Source organism: Lithobates pipiens, unplaced genomic scaffold (assembly GCF_037356315.1).
Source record: "Lithobates pipiens isolate NorthernLeopardFrog02 unplaced genomic scaffold, aLitPip1_a1.2 Scaffold_18, whole genome shotgun sequence".
Classification (NCBI taxonomy): domain Eukaryota; kingdom Metazoa; phylum Chordata; class Amphibia; order Anura; family Ranidae; genus Lithobates; species Lithobates pipiens.
In genome coordinates this window covers 206981791-207001198 of record NW_027507758.1, presented here as the reverse complement: position 1 = coordinate 207001198, position 19408 = coordinate 206981791, and the positions used below count along the sequence as shown (strand labels likewise).

Genomic DNA, 19408 nt, shown 5'->3' with positions numbered 1-19408 from the left:
AGAGGAAGTGCTATACAAAAACTTACCCAAACAAGTTACATTGTATAAAAGATACATTGATGATACTATCCTTATCTGGTCAGGCGATAGAGATAGTCTTAATGACTTCTGTTTTAATCTTAATATGAATGAGAAAAATATTAAGCTAGTATGGGATATCAATGAAGAAAAAATTAACTTTTTAGATCTTGTGATTGAAAAAGAAGGGAAAATATTGAATACTTTTACCCATTTTAAAACAGTAGACAGAAATAGCTACCTGCCTCTAGATAGTTGCCATCATCATAGATGGCTTGATAATATACCCAGGGGACAGTTGATTAGATTAAGACGCAATTGTTCGAATGAGTCAATATTTCTTGAACAAGCAAAACGAATTGGTGAGAGATTTGTCCAGAAAGGATACCACACTGACCTCATTGAAGAACAAATAAAAAGCGTGGCACTACTAGATAGGGAGAAATTAATACAGGATAATACCACTATCTCAGAAAAACTGGATAGGGTATCCATCATCATGGACTATAACATACAATATAAACAGATAGAAAAGATTATAAAAAAACATTGGGGTATTATTAAAATGGATCGTCATCTTCGAGACATTTTACCAGAGATACCGAAGTTTGTCTATAGGAGAGCTCCCACTTTGAGGGATAGCTTGGCCAAAAATGTCCTAGATCCCCCTAAAAAACCGGTTTCGTTTTTTGAAGGAAAAGGTTTCTTTCCATGCAAGAGGTGTTATGCATGTAGACATATAAAAGAAAAAAATAAAGAAGTCTTTTATATCTTCAGTAACTAAAAAAGAATATATAATTGATGATCTTATCACCTGCTACAGTGAAGGGGTGATTTATGTTTTAGAATGCCCATGCCATATTCAGTATGTGGGAAGGACAAAAAGACAGCTATGGAAAAGACTTAGGGAACATGTTCAGAATATCAAAAAAGGTTTCGACAAACATAGCTTGTCTAGACATTATGCCAAATTTCACCAAAAAGATCCTTCATCATTAATTATTTGTGGCATTCAGAAGTACAAGCCACACTGGAGGGGTGACAATAAGATAATCAAAATCAGCCAGGCTGAATCTCGTTGGATACACGAACTACGCACTTTGACACCTTTAGGCCATAATGTCGAATTTGATCTTAATTGTTTTATCTCGAATTTTTAATTTTTAAATTTTAATTTTTTTTTTTTTTTTACATATTTTAGATTCATGTGAGTTTTAATTTTGCGGTTGATATGTATTTTTTAGTGACACCGCATCCATTTTACAACATTTCATATTTTAGATATTTTTATAGATTTTTATATACGGGGTACTGTATAGGTCTTCATGAATTTCAGTAGAGATGGTAGTGAAAAAAGGGGGATACATTAGAAAACATCACGATTCCCTTCTCTAGATCGTTTTAAGATTAAGTTTCAACTATTTCTTCCTTTTTTATTTTTAAGCTTATTTTTAAGCTTTTTTATGTATTTTAATATTTTTTCACATTTTATATTAAAAGGATATCTGTTTATATATTTTTTTTCAATGATGTATAGATTATTTTATTTACTTATTATTTTGAAGGTTGAATTGCATTAGAGGAAGTCATTTGCTAATTTACCACTAGATGTCGCTCTATATGTATATATATGTATTAGATGTTCTATATTTATTTGTATACATTAACATCTGTGAGTATAAGGTATAGGTTATATTTACATTATCCTCTACATGCCTGATATGGTATAGATATACCTTAGACTACTGCTATTGTATGTTACATCCCACATTTACTGTGTATCTGTGGCGGCGCCGTCGTGGTTACCATGGCGACGGCGCTGACTACATATAAGCTCCATCTAGCACCACAACTCCCATAACCCTTTGAGAAAGTCACGAGGGAGTGACGCAACGCGTCAGGGAAGGAGCTGTGGTGCTACACGTGTCACTTCCGGCCGCGGCCGAGACCGGAAGTTCGAATGATTCGACGTTATTCGCTGTTCTTATCCTTCATGTAAGTGATTACTTATTTTATTAAAACTGTTTTGTGAATTACTACACATGAGAGCCCCCCCTGTCCTTTATTTCATACTCTCCATACCGCACACTGTACTGAGAGATAACGGAGGAGTCTGGGAAAGGAATGTGCAGCTGTGTATTACCTGCTGGATGGAAGAGAAAGGAATAGCTTTTGGGCTGTATTCAGAGTCTGCTTACTAAGCTTTTGAGGTGAGAGGCTGGGGGAAACGTTTTTGGTGCACCTGTTTTGGCACTGAAGTTGTTTGCTGGAGTATCACGGGCTTGGAAATCACGTTACTTGCATGGACTTGATTGTATATTCACAAAGTAATTCTATGGACTTCTAATTAAGTCGGCACGTTACATTGTTTTTTGTATATATGTGCACTTTTTATTCTTTGATTTTTAGTCACGTTCTAATATTTTCTGATTATTCATTTATTTATTCATGATGTTTCTATATACGCACTAGTTCTAGTGTTTTGTAGTATATTGCTTTTATTGCACACTGGATCACTGAGTGAGGTGGATTCACTTTTTTCACTGGTTATGTATTTAGTGTTTTTGTAATATTATATTATAGTTTGCTGGCAGCGCCGCATTAATTATTCACACTTATTTTTTATGTAGTACTGAGATTACTATTCACTGCTTGGCTGCTTCCACTTTTCTAGTATATTCGGTATTTTTTACACTTATACCTACATTAGTTTTTTTAGTATATTTTGATTTTTATACACCTTTTTATTTGAGTGAGGTGAAGCGCATTAGCACTTTCCACTTTATAACATGCATGGAGCGCCATCAGGCGTTCTGGAGCACCCAGGACAATTCTGACATTTCTCTCCTACATGTAAAAATCATCATTTATTTGCTAGAAAATTACATAGAATCCCAAAACATTATATATGTTTTTTTAGCAAACACCCTGGAGAATACAATGGTGGTCGTTGCAACTTTTTATCTCGCACGGTATTTGCGCAACAATTTTTCGAATGCTTTTTTTTGGAAAAAAAACTGTTTTGTGCTTAAAAAAAAAAAACACAGTAAAGTTAGCCCAATTTCTGCACAATGTGAAAGATGAAGTTACACCGAGTAAATCGATACCTAACATGTCACTCTTCAAAATTGCACAGGCTCGTGGAATGGCGCCAAACGTCACTACTTAAAAATCCCCATAGGCAACGTTTTTTTTTTTTTTTTACTGGTTATATGTTTTGAGTTACAGAGGAGGTCTAGGGCTAGAATTATTGCTCTCGCTCTAACGTTCACAGCGATACCTCACATGTGTGGTTTAAACACCGTTTTCATATGTGGGCGGGACTTACGTATGCGTTCACTTCTGCATGCGAGCACATGGGGACAGGGGCGCTTTAAAAAAAAAAATATTTTATTGTTCATTTTACTTTATTTTAGTTTGACATTTTTTTCCCCAAAAATAAATTTTTTGATCACTTTTATTCCTATTACAAGGAATGTAAACATCCCTTGTAATAGGAATATGGCATGACAGGTCCTCTTTACAGTGAGATATGGGGTCAATAAGACCCCGCATCTCATCCCTAAGCTGGGAAGCCTGAAAAAAAAAAAAAAGATTCTGGATTTGATCGTATTGGCGAGTCGGTAGAAGCACCGGAGGGCGGTGGGAGGGGGGGCGTCTATGGCTGGGTATTGCAGGGTATCACCGACTATGGCTGGGTATCTCAGAGTATGGCGTTGCAGAGCATTGCAGGATATTGGAGGGTGTTGCAGAGCATTGCAGAGTGTTGCATGATATTGGGTGTTGCAGAGCATTGCAGGGTATTGCAGAGTATTTGCAGGGTATTGCAGAGTATTTGCAGTGAATTCAGGGGTTAATTTTCAGTGAGCAGCGATGTGGGCACTGCAGATGCAGCCCACATCGCTGCTGACACCGATCTCTTCCCCCTCCGCTGTTCCGATCGGTACAGAGAGGGGGAGGGAGGAACCGGCGTCATAACATGTTTACAAGTGATCACTCCGTCATTTGACGGAGCGATCACGTGGTAAACGGCCGCTATGAGCGGCCGTTTACCGTGATGCGCCGGGTCCTATGGACCCGGCGGTCACGGATGCTCTCAAGTGCGCGCGAGAGCGGAATTCTGGGAGGACGTCATATGACGGTGATCACAATAAATGCCAGCCTGACCGGCTGGGGGGGGGGGGGTATTTGGGTCATTAGTCGGCCCAGGTTTGCTGGACGCAGGAAGAATCCTGCCTGCCGATCAATGTGCTGGAGCTTCGGGCTATTGGGCGGTGCCTTTCCACATGGTCACAGAGGTTACAGGGGCATCCGGTCAGGATCCAGACGGAAAACGCCATGGCGGTGGCATATGTCAACCATCAAGGAGGGACAAGGAGCTAGGCTGCAGCACTGGAGGTCGCTCACATCCTACAGTGGGCAGAGGAGTGCATGCTAGCTATGTCAGCCGTATACATTCTGAGCATAGAAAACTGGCAAGCGGACTACCTCAGTCGTCAGCTGCTGGACCAGGGCAATGGTCGCTGCATCTGGAAGTATTTTGGCTCATTTACCTAAAGCGAGGCACACCAGATGTGGATCTCTTGGCCTCTCGGCTCATTCGGAAGGTACAGGGGTTTGTAGCCAGGTCAAGAGATCCCTGGGCGGATGTTTGGTGGCTCCATGGGGCATTATCTGTTGATTTATGCCTCCCCCCCCCGCTCAGACTCCTACCTCGTCTGCTATGCTGAGTGGAGGCCGACGAGATTCTGGTGATTCCGATTGCACCAGATTGGCCTTGATGTCCTTGGTACGCTGACATAGTCAAAATGGTGGCGTATGTTCCTTGGCAGCTGCCGATGCAAGAGGACCTTCTGTCACAAGGTCCAATACTTCATCCTGCTTTACCGTTGCTGGTTTTGTCATGGGTGTTGAAAGCCAAGTGCTAAGGGGCCGAGGACTGTCATCTTCGGTAATCTCCATTATCATCAGAATATTTATCATCGTATGTGGAATGCCTACATGTCCATGTGTGAGGAGATGGTGTGGCGTCCGGGAAATATTCAGTTTCCAGGATCCTGATGTTTTTGCAACAAGGAGTGGATCAGAAACTTTCATTAAGCACCATTAAGGGGCAGATATCGGCTTTGGCGGAATTTTTTTTCAGCGATCTTTGGCGACTCATTCATTGGTGAGTACGTTTGTTCAGGGGGTTCGACGTGTTGCCCCTCTGGTTCAACCACTGCTGCCTCCGTGGGATTTGAATCTGGTGCTCTCGGTGCTTCAGAAACTGCCATTTGAAAACATTAGGGAGATTCCCTTATTGACGCTCTCTCAGAAAGTAGTCTTTCTAGTGGCTATTACATCTGCAAGGAGGGTTTCTGAGTTGGTGGCCTTGTCATGCAAGTCTCCCTACTTGATCCTCCACAAGGATAAGGTGGTGCTGCGCCCCCTTCTTCCAAAGGTTGTCTCAGCCTTTCATCTAAATGAGGACATTGTGCTTTCGTCCTTATGTCCTCGGCCGTCACATCCCGAAGAGATTGCTTTGTATTCTTTGGACGGGGTCCAGACTCTGTGGGTTTACCTGTCTGCTATAGCTCCTGTTCGGTGATCGGACTCCCTGTTTGTATCGGTGACTGGTCCGAGGAAGGGCCTGACGGTCTCGTCGGTCACCATTTCTAGGTGGATCAGACAGATCCCGGTTCAGGCTTATGCCATAAGGGGGCGGGCGCCCCCCTTTCCTGTCACGGCACATTCTACCAGGGCAATTTGTGCCTCCTAGGTTTTCCGACATCAAGCATCCATTTCCCAGGTGTGTAAGGCGGCGACCTGGTCATCCGTTCACATTTTGACTAAATTTTACAAGGTTGATGTGAGCGCATCTGCGGATGCATGCTTCGGTCTCAAGGTTTTGCAGGCGGCCGTTCAAGGTTGCAACGCCTCTGTTGAAGAGTTTTTTGTTATGGCTGAAGTTAATTTTCTTTCTGTTCCCACTCCTCGTTTTTGACACTGCTTTGAGCCATCCCTAAGGTCAAGATTCAAGGTGCTGAGTCTGTCAATGAATGAAAGAGAAAATAGGATTTTTGTACTCAACGTAAAATTATTTTCTCTGAAGTTCATTGACACACACAGCGCCCACCCCTCCTATTTATGTTTGTACTGCTTTTTGCTGAACTGAGCTGCTGGTAGCAAAGTGAGGGGTTATAGCCAGTAGGACAGCCCCCTGTTCAGTACTTTACAGTTTTGTATGTTTTCTACCTAGTGCTCTCCTAAAGCTGGCGATATAACCCTAAGGTCAAGATTAAAGGTGGTGTGTCAGTTAATGTACTTGAGAGAAAAGGATTTTACGGCGAGTGCCAAAATCCTATTTTTTGGGGATGGGATAATTGTGTTTGGGTTCATTTGTATGATGTTGCAGGGCCTGTGTGATTTTAACCTTTGGTTGTGGGTGGAGTGGTATAGCAAGAACTTACCTGGTTGTTTTCTGTTCTAAAGGTAGCGTACCCCACATAGGAGCCGCAGGTGAAATGGGATCCCCCACCCTTTACAGCCAGGCACACCAGATTTCCACAGTCTCCCAGAGTCGAAAAACAGTCCAGCACTTGTTTGTTTTTTTTGCATTTTATTGAGAGGATAAAACTTGAATAGGGATTGGGAAGATTATGGGATGCCCACGTGATTTAGACTGTATATAGGAAAGTTGTCTTTCTACACTCCCCTGCTCCTCCAGCACACTTGGTTGCAGAGGTCCACTGGCACACTTGACAAAAAGATGATCCTGACACAGTACTCAGTCAGATCCTAAAAAGCCTGTTATAGGCAGAAACCTGAGACTCCTTTACATGTGTAGCAAAAGTCAGTGTCCAGCTCCGATCCCTGTGGTTACTGATCCCAGCACCACCTCTTCAGGCACTGCCAGCTCGCTTAGCTGTAGATGCCCCTCTCGCTAGCCCACCTAGCTACTACTCCACAGTCCTCGCAGACTGCTCAGATCTCCTGGATGTGCAAACTCTCTCGCTCTCGCTCTCTCTCTCCTTATACTTGCTCCCTTGTATCCAGGAATGGACTTCTCCGTGTGTTGTAGAGAGTCCCTCTAGCACCAAGGCCTGAGGTCCCCCCTCCCCCCTGGGCTAGGGGGCACCCTCAAGGACCACAGACAGCCTTCTCCGCATTCCATCTCCATTTTCCCCAGACTCTACTGCTGACATGACCCAGGAATATTTAGGAGGTCTGCCCCATGCCAGCCCCCTTTATTATTGTGAGGTGTCCCAGTGATTGTAAGAATCAGTCAAGCTAGCTAAAGGCTGGACACCTGTGTGGGGTGACCTTACGGGGGAGTTTTGGGCTAGCTGTGGGTGTTTGCAAAGTGTACCTTTTTGCTTGTCTGACTGTTTTTTACCTGTATGATGGTGCATGTCGGTGCAACATTTCGCCTTGGCTCACCATGGCGCACGTGCATTCAAAATGGTTTATTCTACCTTTAAGTTGCCTTAAAGGGGTGACTGAGCCCCCCTGGTCTTCTTTTGGATCCCTGAGGCCTCTTCAGGCGGCACAGGCTTTCCCCCTTCACCCCCTATTGGAACAGGCGGTGTATGCTGATTTGGAACATCCTGACAGCATTTTTGTTCCTCCCTTTTATATTCCATGGATGAAAAATTCATTAAAAATGGAGCATGCCAGCTGTAGATGCAGCGGTCTCTTCCTTAAACAAGAACTTACCTTGTCCAATAGATAACGAACAGGGCTTGAAAGACCCTGTTAACCGGAAATTGAAGTTATTAAAGGCTTCATTTTCTTTGGCTAGTAAAGCTATTAAGCCAGCTGTTGCAGCAATTGCTATTTGCCAGTCCGTAAACAGCCTGATAGGCCTAACCAGGAGGATGATCTGCCTGAAAGCAAGACCGATATTCCTCGAGCGCTGTGTTTTGCTGTTGACTCCTTAATGGATTAAATACAGCAGGTCTCTCTTGTCTGTACATATGTGCATACTTTTATTCTCTACTTCCTGTGAAGAAAAGCACCAGACATCCCTCATTTAAAACCTCAGGGGCTGCTTCCTCAAATGTCTCAGCGTCAAGTCGCTTCCACCGCCAATAGAGCACTAGGGCCAGAAAAAGCCCTGGGTCCAAAATTTTTCTAAACCCAGCATCAAGCCCTCCTTTTGAGGGGACACCCCCACTTTGGAGAACAACAATTTATGACTAGTGGGTCACCTCAAGTATATCTCACGGTTACAAGCTGGAGTTGCCAGGGGGGTTCCCCCTCAGAAGTTTTTAATATCCAATGTTCCCTCTGATCCTCCAAAAAGAAACGTATTGCTTCAGGCACTACACCGTCTAGTGCGTCATGGAGTGATTGTAGAGGTTCCTGTATCCAAAAGGGCACAGGGTTTTACTCAAGCCTTTTTACGGTTCAGAAACCAAACGGGGACACGAGGCACGTTTTGGACCTAAGATCCCTGAACAAGTATCTTGATACAGTCCTTTGGGATGGAGTCTGTCCGTTCAGTAGTTAACTCACTCCTGAGGGGAGACTTTCTAGCCTCCATCGCTCTAAAAGATGCGTATTTACACGTACCTATCTTTCAGCCTCATCAGTGGTTCCTACTTTTTGCAGTAGAGGAACATCATTTTCAATTTGGGGCTCTACACTTAGCGCTTGCTACAGCTGCCTGGGTTTTCAAAAAGGTCCTAGCACTAGTACTGGGTCTTTTAAAGGCCAGAGAGATCTTGGTGCTCGGGTATTTGGAAGACCCTGCTCAAAGATGACTCATTACAGGCTCTAGAACAGAGCATAATATACACAGTGCGGCATTTGAAAAGTTTAGGCTGTATCATAAATACCGAAAAGTCAGCCTTGAAACCAGCTCAAAGTCTAAAGTATGTAGGTCTGATCCTAGACATAGTCCAAGCAAGAGTGTTCTTGCCACCTGTAAGGATCTGTGCCCTGAAGGTTCAAGTGCATCAGATAAGGGGCACCAGACAACACTCCATTTGGCTCTGTATGAATCTTATAGGGAGGATGGTATCCTCCCCCGAGGCAGTGCCCTATGCCCAGTTCCATTCCAGGCTTTTACAAGACATCTTGTTGTCTTGGAACACAAGAGGAAAAGGCCTGGATTATCCAATGTGCTTGTCTCCTCAGGCACGCTTAAGCCCAGGATCAGAACCTGCAAAAGGAAAAATCCTTTCTCCGGTAACTTGGAGAATGCTGACTGCAGATGCCAGTCTCTCAGGCTGGGGAGCAACCCTAGAAGGGCTCAGAGCTCAGAGGAAATGATCAGGGACAGAACAGATCCTGCCCATTAACATCCTGGAATTACGGGCAGTTCGTCAGGCCCTACGGTCCTGGATTGTGGAGCTTCAAGACTGCCCTATCAAGGTTCAGTCTGACAATGCCACTGTAGTGGCCTATATAAACAACCAAGGCGGTACCAAGTCATTCAGCTCTGAAGGAGATGAACCACATACTAGCCGGGGGCAGAGGGACATGTGCCGATTTATATCGGCAGTCCATATCCCGGGAAGAGAGAACTGGAAGGCAGATTATCTCAGCCGCCAGCAGATCTGCCCAATGGAGCCAGTACACCCTGGTTTATGCTTTCCCTGTGATCCCACTCCTTCCACGTTTGTTGCAAAGGATTTGGAGAGAGGGGGTTCCAGTCATTCTGGTGGCACCAGCCTGGCCCAGAAGATCCTGGTTTCCCCGAGATTGAGAGACTGACAAGATGGGCCATGGACACTAACACGTCATCCTGATCTACTGTCTCAATGTTCTATATTCCACCCCAATTTACAGTCTCTAAATTTGAAGGCATGGCTATTGAAGGCAGGGTGCTGAAGGACCGTGGCCTCTCAGTACCAGTAGTGTCTGCCTTAGTGAATGCTAGAGAAGTGGTCACTAGGAAGATTTATCATAATTCTGGAAGACCTATATTGCTTGGTATAAAGCCAGTAAACGGCATCCTCGGAAATACGTGGGAGAATTCTCTCTTTTCTGCAGTCAGTTGTGGAAATTAAATTGGATTTAAGTACAGTCAGAGGTCAAGTTTCGGCCCTATCGGTATTCTTCCAAAGGCCTTTAGCCTCCCATTCACTGATCCAAACCTTTATGCAGGGGGGGCAGTCCTCTTGCTTCCCCCCATTAGGTCACCTATGTGTCCTTGGGACTTGAATATGCTTCTGTCTGTGTTAAAGAAGCAACCATTTGAACCTATTAAAAAAATTCCATTAGACTTGCTGTCACGCAAGCTAGCCTTTCTGATGGCCATCACCTCGGCTAGGAGGCTGCCGGAGGAACTATACTTGATCCTTCAACATGATGGGGTCGTGTTAAGACCTATTCCATCCTTTTTGACAAAAGTGGTGTCGGCCTTTAAAGGACATTATTTTGCCTTTTTTTTTTTCACTCAGCCTTGTTCGGCGAAAGAGAGACTACATTAAATGGACATTGTCCAGGCAGTCAGTTTGTCTAGTTCTGGGGAGGTTCGAGGATCAGACTCTCCTTTTTTTTTTTCTGTTTTACCAAAAGGACCCAAGAAGGGGCAGACAGCTTTTAAGGCTTCCATTGCCAATTTGGTCCGTCAATTGATCATTCAGGCCTACGGTCTGAATCATAGAGCTCCTCCCTTTAGGGTGAGAGCTCATTCTACCAGAGGTGTAGGAACCTCCTGGGCTTTTCACCATCAGTTATCTGTGGCTCATATCTGTAAGGCTGCTACCTGCTGTTCAGTGCATACAGTCACAAATTTTATCAAGTGGATGTTCGAGCAACCAAGGATTCGGCTTTCGGCCGCAGTGTACTGCGGGCTGCCATATAAGTTTTGATTGCTATTGTTTGGCAGGGTGTCTCCTTTCCCTCAAGGCTATTGATCTGGGACATCTCAGCAAGTAATGAATATTAGCCTGACTCTGTGTCCAATGATGTATGAAAAAGAAAATAGGATTTTTTAGTCATACTTGCCTATAAAATCCTTTTCTTTGAGTACATCATGGGACACAGAAATCCCTCCCCTCTTTTTTAACGATTCAGTGCTTGCTACAAAACTAAAATGCTTACTGTATAGGAGGGGTTATATAGGGGATCACTTTTTGTCTAAAGACCTTTGGTCTACTAGTGTCCATTCACCTGGAGATGGAGTATAACTCGGCAGGTAATGAATATTAGCCTGACTGTGTCCCATGATGTACTCGAAGAAAAGGATTTTACAGTTGGGTATGACAAAAAAATCCTATTTTTCATTGACAGAGTAATCAGTGCAAGAGATCCATCCTACCGACTAGTCTGTCCTTTGTGCTGATTTTCCTTGTTTGTGATTATGGCTACACTTAGGCTATAACCAAGAATCTTGTTTTATTCTTAAATAATATGTCTGGTATATTTGTTTTTCCTCAGTGACGTTGGGACAGCACGAGTGGGCATCTAGTCTTGCTGAGAAGTTCTGTGATTTTGATATTTTGGTGCAGATATGTGAAATCACAAACAGTGACAACAGGCTGCAACATTATATGACTCAGTTTGCTGATCGGGTATGTATTAATTTCTTCTGGTTTTTGATGCATGCATAAAACCTTTACTTTAAAGCCAAACATTGAGCTTATAAAAATAGGTGAAGGAAAAATGGGCCAACCAATTCTAACTCACGAGGCCTGCTGTTGACTGGGTTGACAGAAGGGCTCGTACTGCCTTTTCATTACTTTTTCTCCCACAATGTTGTTTTAAACAATTGTATTGTTCACATTGAAACTTAATAAAAATTGTCAATTATATAAAAAAAAAAAAGTAGGTGAAAACTAACCAGTACAACACTTTTTGTTTTATTAAAAAAAAAGTTTTCTGCATTGCTCATCCTTTCTCTGATGGTCACCACTCATTCAAGGCACTTATTGTTAGCAAGGGGAATCAAGTTTCTGCCTCCTTCTTGGGGAGTGTAACTAAGGTGTTCTATTTGTGCAGCAGATATTACAGAACCTTGTACAACTGTGATCATAAACAAATCGTCATTTAATTTGTATATTAATATAAACACGTATTGCATAACAATTCCAAGTTCATCATAATAAAATACAACATTGTCCTCTTAGCCAGGAGCCATCAATACAGACTTTGAGATATAATGCAATCTAACTGAGAAAACAATTTAAAAAAATCACATTAACAATACATCCTTTACAAAAAGAGCCTTGTCCCTACATGCTAAAGGAGACCAAAGGACAAGGGTGGAGAGGAGGGAGATAGCAAAGCTTGTAACCCCCCCCCCCCCACCCCGCAGGGTTTTGGGTGGAACCCCCATGTATGCATGGACGCTGATGCACCCAGCTTCCCCCTCATTAAAGGCTTGGGTATAATAATATATACAGGGTAAGTGTCTTAAAGCAAAGTTCCACCCAAAAGTGGAACTTTTGCATAAGCACTCCACCCTTTTCATGACATACTTGCCATGTATTTTTTATTTTTTTGGGTGGGGGGGGGAGTGGGTACTTTCCCTTTAGTGGGTCTTCCTGTCCCACTTCCTCCTTTCTCTTCTCGGCTGCCTAGGTAATGACGCCTCTCGTCCTATGTGGCCCCTCACTGCCATCAATCTTCTGGGACACGTCACAGGTCCCAGAAGATTGCCTGACCAATAGCAGAGCGCAGCACGACTTGCACATGTGCAGTGCAGGCCCAGCCATGAAGCCATAAGCTACCAACGGCTGGGTGCCCACAGTTGCTATGACTGTGCCACAGAGAGGAGCGAGGCTCCGGGCACCCGCATGCCTGGACCATGGGACAGGTAAGTGTCTGTTTATTAAAAATCAGCAGCTACACTAAAAAATATGGGTGGAACACCACTTTAAGAGGAATAATAACCTTCTAAGTATAATAATTACTACATTTACCTTATTTTTATGGCAAAAAATTTAAGGCAGCTGATTTATCAGATTGTGACCGTAATCCAAAATACAGACAATTGTAATGTTTCTATTAAAAAAAGTAGTCTTGTATTAATATACCAGGAGCAAATCTAATAGACCGATACATGAAAAGATGAAATATTTAAAAGGGTCTAATGTTGACATTACCTGATGTAGACTATGTCATTTATGCCATACCCGATGGCTGTATCCAAAAGAATATTTTGAAAGTATGGCCAAAGGCTTTTAAGCCTCAGAAGCTTTTAATCGCCTCTAAGGGATCTGTAACAAAAAGATATAGCATAGACCATGTCATGTGAAATAAATCCTTATATATGTAAAAAGCGTGCGTTTTTTTTTTTTTTCTTCCAAAATACAAATAATCGAACTCAAACGGAACACAATAGAGAGCCTACAATACAGCATTGTTCATTCTTGTTAAGCCACTATTTTAACTATAGTGTATTCACAAGGTCTGTAAAATAAATGCAGACAACCGTGTAGTTGTATTTATTTTACAGACTCCGTAGCCTACATCAGGTAATGACCATATGAGATGTTTTTAATAATAATATTTTCATGTATCTATTAGATTTGCTCTTGGTATATTGATACATGCCTACTTCTTTTATGGAAACCTTACAATTGCCTGTATTTTGGATTATTTGTATCCTGTTACACGCAGACAAATCAGCAGCCTTAAATTTTGCCCCAAAATTAGGTAAATGTAGTCATTATTATACTTAGGTTATTATTCCTCTTAAGACATTTAACCTGAATATAATATTATACCCAAGCCTTTAATGAGGGGGAAGCTGGTTGCATGAGCATCCATGTGTATATGGGGGTTCCCCCATTGCCCTGCTGGGGGTTTCAAGCTTTGCCATCTCCCTCCTCTCCACCCTTGTTCTTTGGTATCTTTTAGCATGTGGGGACAAGGCCCTTTAAGTAAGGGGTGTGTTGTTAATGTGATTTTTGACAATTGTTCTCCTTCAGATTGAAATATAATGCAAAGTCTGTATTGATGGCTCCTGACGACGAGGACAATGTCCAGGAAACATGTTGAGCTGTAAAGACTAATATATGCAAACAAATTACCAATATTGGACTTTTTTGCACGTTGCTTTTTTTATAATGTACTTGGAATTGTTTTGCAATACGTGTTTGATATAGAAACCTTTTTCAATGGATATGAACCAATAAAATGTTTTTTTTTTTAACAGTAAAATTAATGCTGTGCCTCAAAAGTCCCATGCCATACCACAGTGCAATTGTGTTGTTAGTTTCTAGTTAGGGATGTGTGGCACTTAAAGTTCTCAAATTTTGATATGCTTTGTATACCTGTTTAATAATTTTTACGATATAGAGGTCATTGGTGTCTGAGGCTGGTTTACAAGAAACGTCCAAGTATTTTTTTCACAATTGTGGTGAATGAGCCCTTTTTCTATATTTGTAAAATATTTGACTATATGTTGGGCATGTGAACAAGTGTGTTGTTGAAAAGTTAACTGTCATGTTAGATTTATGGAGGCTACCATTGCTGAAATTGTATATCTCTTGTTTCCCCACTGAAACTTTGGTTTCTGTGTTTTCTGCTGACCTGGAATAAAAAAGGAATTCTGGTATTTATTTAAAATGTGCTTGTTCTGGGCCTGTGACTCAAATATGTTCAAGTTAAACGCAGCCATTTAACTAATTTTTTTTGGGTGTTTGCACTCATTTTATCTGGTCTTGAGCATGAGTTAAAGCTTGTAGGAAGACTTTTCATTCTCCTCTGACTGTCTTATGGGATTGTTTGAACCCGGACCTTCTATACGGAGTGTTCCGATTGGCCCTGTGCTGATCACATGCACCCTCCAAAAAATCTCTAGCAATACACACCAAACTGAGCTTGAGCAAAGTTCCCCCAAGGCTCTGTACTATCAGCAGATGGATTGGGGACTGTGAAAGAAGGGGAAGATCAGAGAAGACAGGGTCAAACAGCCTTTTTATACAATGCAGAGGATCGACCCCTTAGGTTCCTCAGTGAGTATAAGGAGCATGATTTACTGCATAAACAATCAGATTTTATACTTTTGTGGGTTTAGTAACACTAAGTTCAGGTACAGAATCTGAATCTTATTGAAGTCAGTGGGAGCAGCATGTTAAACAGTAATGGCCATTTTCTAAGCTAATAGACAAGGAATTGTCAAGCATATGGCATTGGGGGCTTGGGCATTGCCCTTGGGGATATGTACCAAAGCAAAAAATCTTTCTTGTTGGCAATGGAACCGTTCAAATTGCTGTGACTCATGACAAAGCGACTTTGAAAAAGGTTCCTGCCTTCTCACATGCATAATTTCATTGCGACTTGCGTAGTTTTCTGTTAAAAGAAGTCACTAACTGCAATGAAATCGGAGGTTCAAATCACACTAATCTATGGCTTTGAAATCACGCTGAAGTAGCACAATTTCAAAGCCGCACAAGTGTGAACCAAGGCTAACTTGCCTATCAAATGGTGTATCTGTACAATGTGTTCAATGTACTACATTAAAACTGGCATTTACGAAGAAGAAAAAAAATCCATTTAAATAACCACTTATTACTATACTATACTATTCCATTCATCAATACCAGACCCTTATCCTAGATGAGCATCCAAAATAGATGTTAATGGGAGACCCACTCGCAAAAAATTTAAAATTACATGGGCTTCCCACCAAAAATACATACCAGACCGGTATACTAAAGGGCTGGCTTATTTGAATCTGGAAGCCCTTTTTCAAGAGATTTACAAGAAATTAATAACAAGGACCTTAAGAGTTGCATATATTTTTAAGTGAATCGATCAGAGGAGTCACAAAGTAAATATTATAAAATATATTTTTAGAATAAACAATATAAAGGCACATATTTAAAAAATGAGGTCGGTAGTCCTATATCGTTGCAACATTCATATTCACGTGCCTTTCTCACTACTAATTCATAATTTTCCTTATATACACGTGTATGCTTAGATCTAAATACAGACATCACTTATTCATAGTTGCTTTTCCAATAGGTTAGATCACAGACGAGAATTGTAGCTAAATGTTTTCGCAGAACTCTGCTTCCTCGAGAGCAAGCGATGGATGTAAATATCTAAAATATATCATATATTCTCATCTAAAGTCCATGCAAGATCACGTAATATAACAGAAACAGTGAGGCCACCGTGTGATAAAGACAATCTTCTCATCAAAGTGACATATCCTTCCACCATTAAAATGTACTCTTACTAAATAAGATGGACCACTGAGTAATAAAATTATCAAATAGGCAAAATCCTATATGAGGAATAGGCAGGTCAAACGGCAACAATCCACAAATGCAGGCAGGATGGCATCAAATAAATATCTTCAATAACACCCAATCCGTATTTACATGGTAGGTGAGGTTGACATGTGTAAGCAAATGATCATGTGCAGGTTATTACCGGCATATGTGTGCAGATAATCATTGGGACATGTGATTTTAGTGGGACATATGTGGGGACATGTGTTATTATTTGGAGACATGTGTGGTGACATTGTGTTTTCACTGTGTTTTCACTAGATTGGTGATCAGTGAGTAAAAAGCCGTAAAAAAAACAGCTCATACTCACGGATCACCAGCCGGCTGCAGCTATCCGCTCTCCTCTCCTCTCCTCAACAACGACTTACGTATGAGGAGAGGAGAGCCAATTGCCCAGCGACCGGCTGTTTGTTTACATCACATGATGGCTGTGATGGGACACGGCACAGCATGTCTTTGTCCTTTTAAATAACAAGGTCAAGAAAATTAGTTTGTGTCGCAATTGTATGTAAATTTTAAATTAAAGTGATTTGAATTTGTCCAGAAGCTTTCAAGTATCCATACAAACGATGAAGACATCATCGATGTAACGTCTCCAACAGAGGATTTGATCAGTAAATTTATTCAAAAGTTCACATGAAAACCGATATCTCCGGTAAGGGAACAGATTCCCCAAATTATCGGTCTCTCGGGGCGGAGTGTGGAAATACGTTGATACCAATGTGGATTCGACAGGATATTGAGACACATGGTTTCATAGAAGTTTATAGTCATTAGCACTAGGTTTACACCTTTATCCACAGCCTTTACAACCACATCAGGGTGGTTTTGCAATTTAGAGATGTTTTTTCATTGTGTCCAGGTTAGGTTACTTTCTTTGGGCTTAATATGCATTTGTTTAATGTCACTGACAACATTTTGCAAGAAAGTCCAAGTCACCAGCCCGTCGGAATACCCGAGTGCTTGTCACCAGCCCGTCTGAGTACCCGAGTACCTATTTGCAGCTCATGCCTCATAGAATACACATTGGGGTGTTTGCTTTCCAAAATTGGGTCATTTTGTGGGTTCCAAAATGGGTTACAATTCCATTGTCCTGGTGCTCCAGGACCTTCAAAAGTGTGATAGGTAGGAACGAAATGAGATGTGTAATTTATGCTCCTAGAACACCTGAAGGTACCACTTCTATGTTGGACCTTTGTATATGGCCAGGCTGTGTAAAAGTCTCACCCATGTGGTATTGCAATACTCAGGAGTAGCAAATGTGTTAGAAATATCTTATAAATGGACAACTTTGTGTAAAAAATAAATAAATAATAATAATTAATTTTCTTTCCACGTTTTCTGAAGACTTGTGTGTAAAAATTAACCGTTCAAAGGACTCATAATGCTTCATAGAATATACTTTGGGGTGTTTGTTCTCCAAAATGGGATCATTTCGTGGGTAATTCCATTGTCCTGGTGCTCCAAGGCCTTCACAAATGTAATAAGTCGTTAGGAAATTAGAGGTGTCATTTATGCTCCTAGAACACATGACGGCGCTACCCGGAATGTTGAGCCTCTGTATGTCGACACGCTGCGGAAAAGTCACACATGTGTTATCGCCATACTCTGGATGAGTAGCAGAATGTATTTTGGTGTGTAATTTTTGCTATGTACATGCTTTGAGTTAGAAATATCTTATAAACTGACCAATTTGTGTAAAAAAAAAAAAAAAAAAAGTTTTCATTTTCTTTAAACGTTTTCCGAAGACTTGTGGAAAAAAATGAACTGTTCAAAAGACTCATTATGCCTCATAGAATATACGTTGGGGTGTCTGCTTTCCAAAATTATGCTCCTAGAACCCTTTATGGTACTCCCTGCATGTTGGACCTCTCTGTATTGCTAGCCTGTGTAAAAGTCACATGTGGTATCACCATACTCTGGAAGAGTTGCAGAATGTATTTTGGGGTGTAATTGGAAGTATGCATATGCTGTGTATGAGAAATAACTTATTATGACAATTTTGTAAAAAAAAAAAAAAAAAATCTTCTTTTTCCCTGAGTAACTGGCATTCAAAGTGTATGAGCGCTGAAAGCTAAAAATTGGTCTGGTAAGGAAGGTGTATAAATGCCCTGTATTGAAGTGGTTAATTGTGGTAATGTAATCCTTAAACTCCTACCACTTTTTGGTAAATTGCGCATGGCTTTTTAGCGTTTCACTGGTAGATTGGAGAGAAATGATTTCTTGATCAAGATCCGTTAGTTCAGTTTGATAATGGAGAATGAGGAGCTTAATTCTGTACTACATTGGGTTAGAATGTTTTCTCAAGATGCCTTTAAGTCGGGGCTACCATTTTGAAAAGAAGGTACAATATAAACTTGGTGCATCACTGGCCTATATTGATTATAGATCTGGGCCTATATTGGCTCAAGATTAGGAGAGTTTAACCTGACATTGGGGGTTTGTCTTGTGTTGTATCTTGCAGAGAAAATGGATGGGTTCAAAGACCACAGCTTCCTCCCAATCTTCATAGATAAGTACAGGGAGCTGCCCTGTCTGTGACAGGACAAACACTCCCATTATAATAACAAATTAAAGAGGCAGGCAGTACTGGAGAAACTACTGGTGTTGGTGAAGCTGCAGGGTCCCCACGGCAAAAATCCCCTATTTAAAAGCCAAAATTGGTGGCCTGAGGAGCACATATCTTAGGGAGCGCAAGAAGGTCCAGGATTCCCAGAGATCAGGAGCAGCAGCAGATGACATTTATGTACCCAGGCTGTGGTACCATAAGAGACAGCATTTTCTGTTAGACCAGACTGACGTCAGGGAATCACTCTTCACTTTTCCTTCCACCCTTCTTTTCACGCTTCCTTCCACACCAGCTGAGGCTTCCGATGTCCAACCTGGGCCTTCCAGCCAGGAAGAAGTGGAGGAGCTCAGCTTGAGTCAGGTAAAGCATTGTTCTACATATTTCTTGTCAAAAAATGAATGATGTTTACTAGCTGTTTTTATTGATGACTAATTGCTGATTTAATAAAGTGGTTTACATATCTATAGACAGTAGTAGCCAAAAATAATTGGGACAAGAATGAAAAATGCTGGGCTCAGAATGATAGCCTTTTCTATTTGTTGATATTCTATTTGCAACAGTCATAAGCTGAAAATTGTGTGTGATTGATGAACCAAAAACTACGTCCCTTTTTCATACACAGGAAGACCTCAGCCAG

The 19408-nt window shown here is 41.6% G+C and overlaps 1 protein-coding gene across 4 annotated transcripts in view; it reads left to right on the top strand.

Moving 5' to 3' along the window:
* Positions 1-19408, top strand: part of NUP133 (nucleoporin 133) — a 951293-nt gene that overhangs the window by 764559 nt on the left and 167326 nt on the right. For all 4 annotated transcript variants that reach the window (XM_077486543.1, XM_077486541.1, XM_077486544.1 and 1 more), the window contains one exon: positions 11392-11525. In XM_077486543.1, the coding sequence (XP_077342669.1) occupies positions 11392-11525 (134 nt within the window). The remainder of the gene's footprint in view (positions 1-11391; positions 11526-19408) is intronic.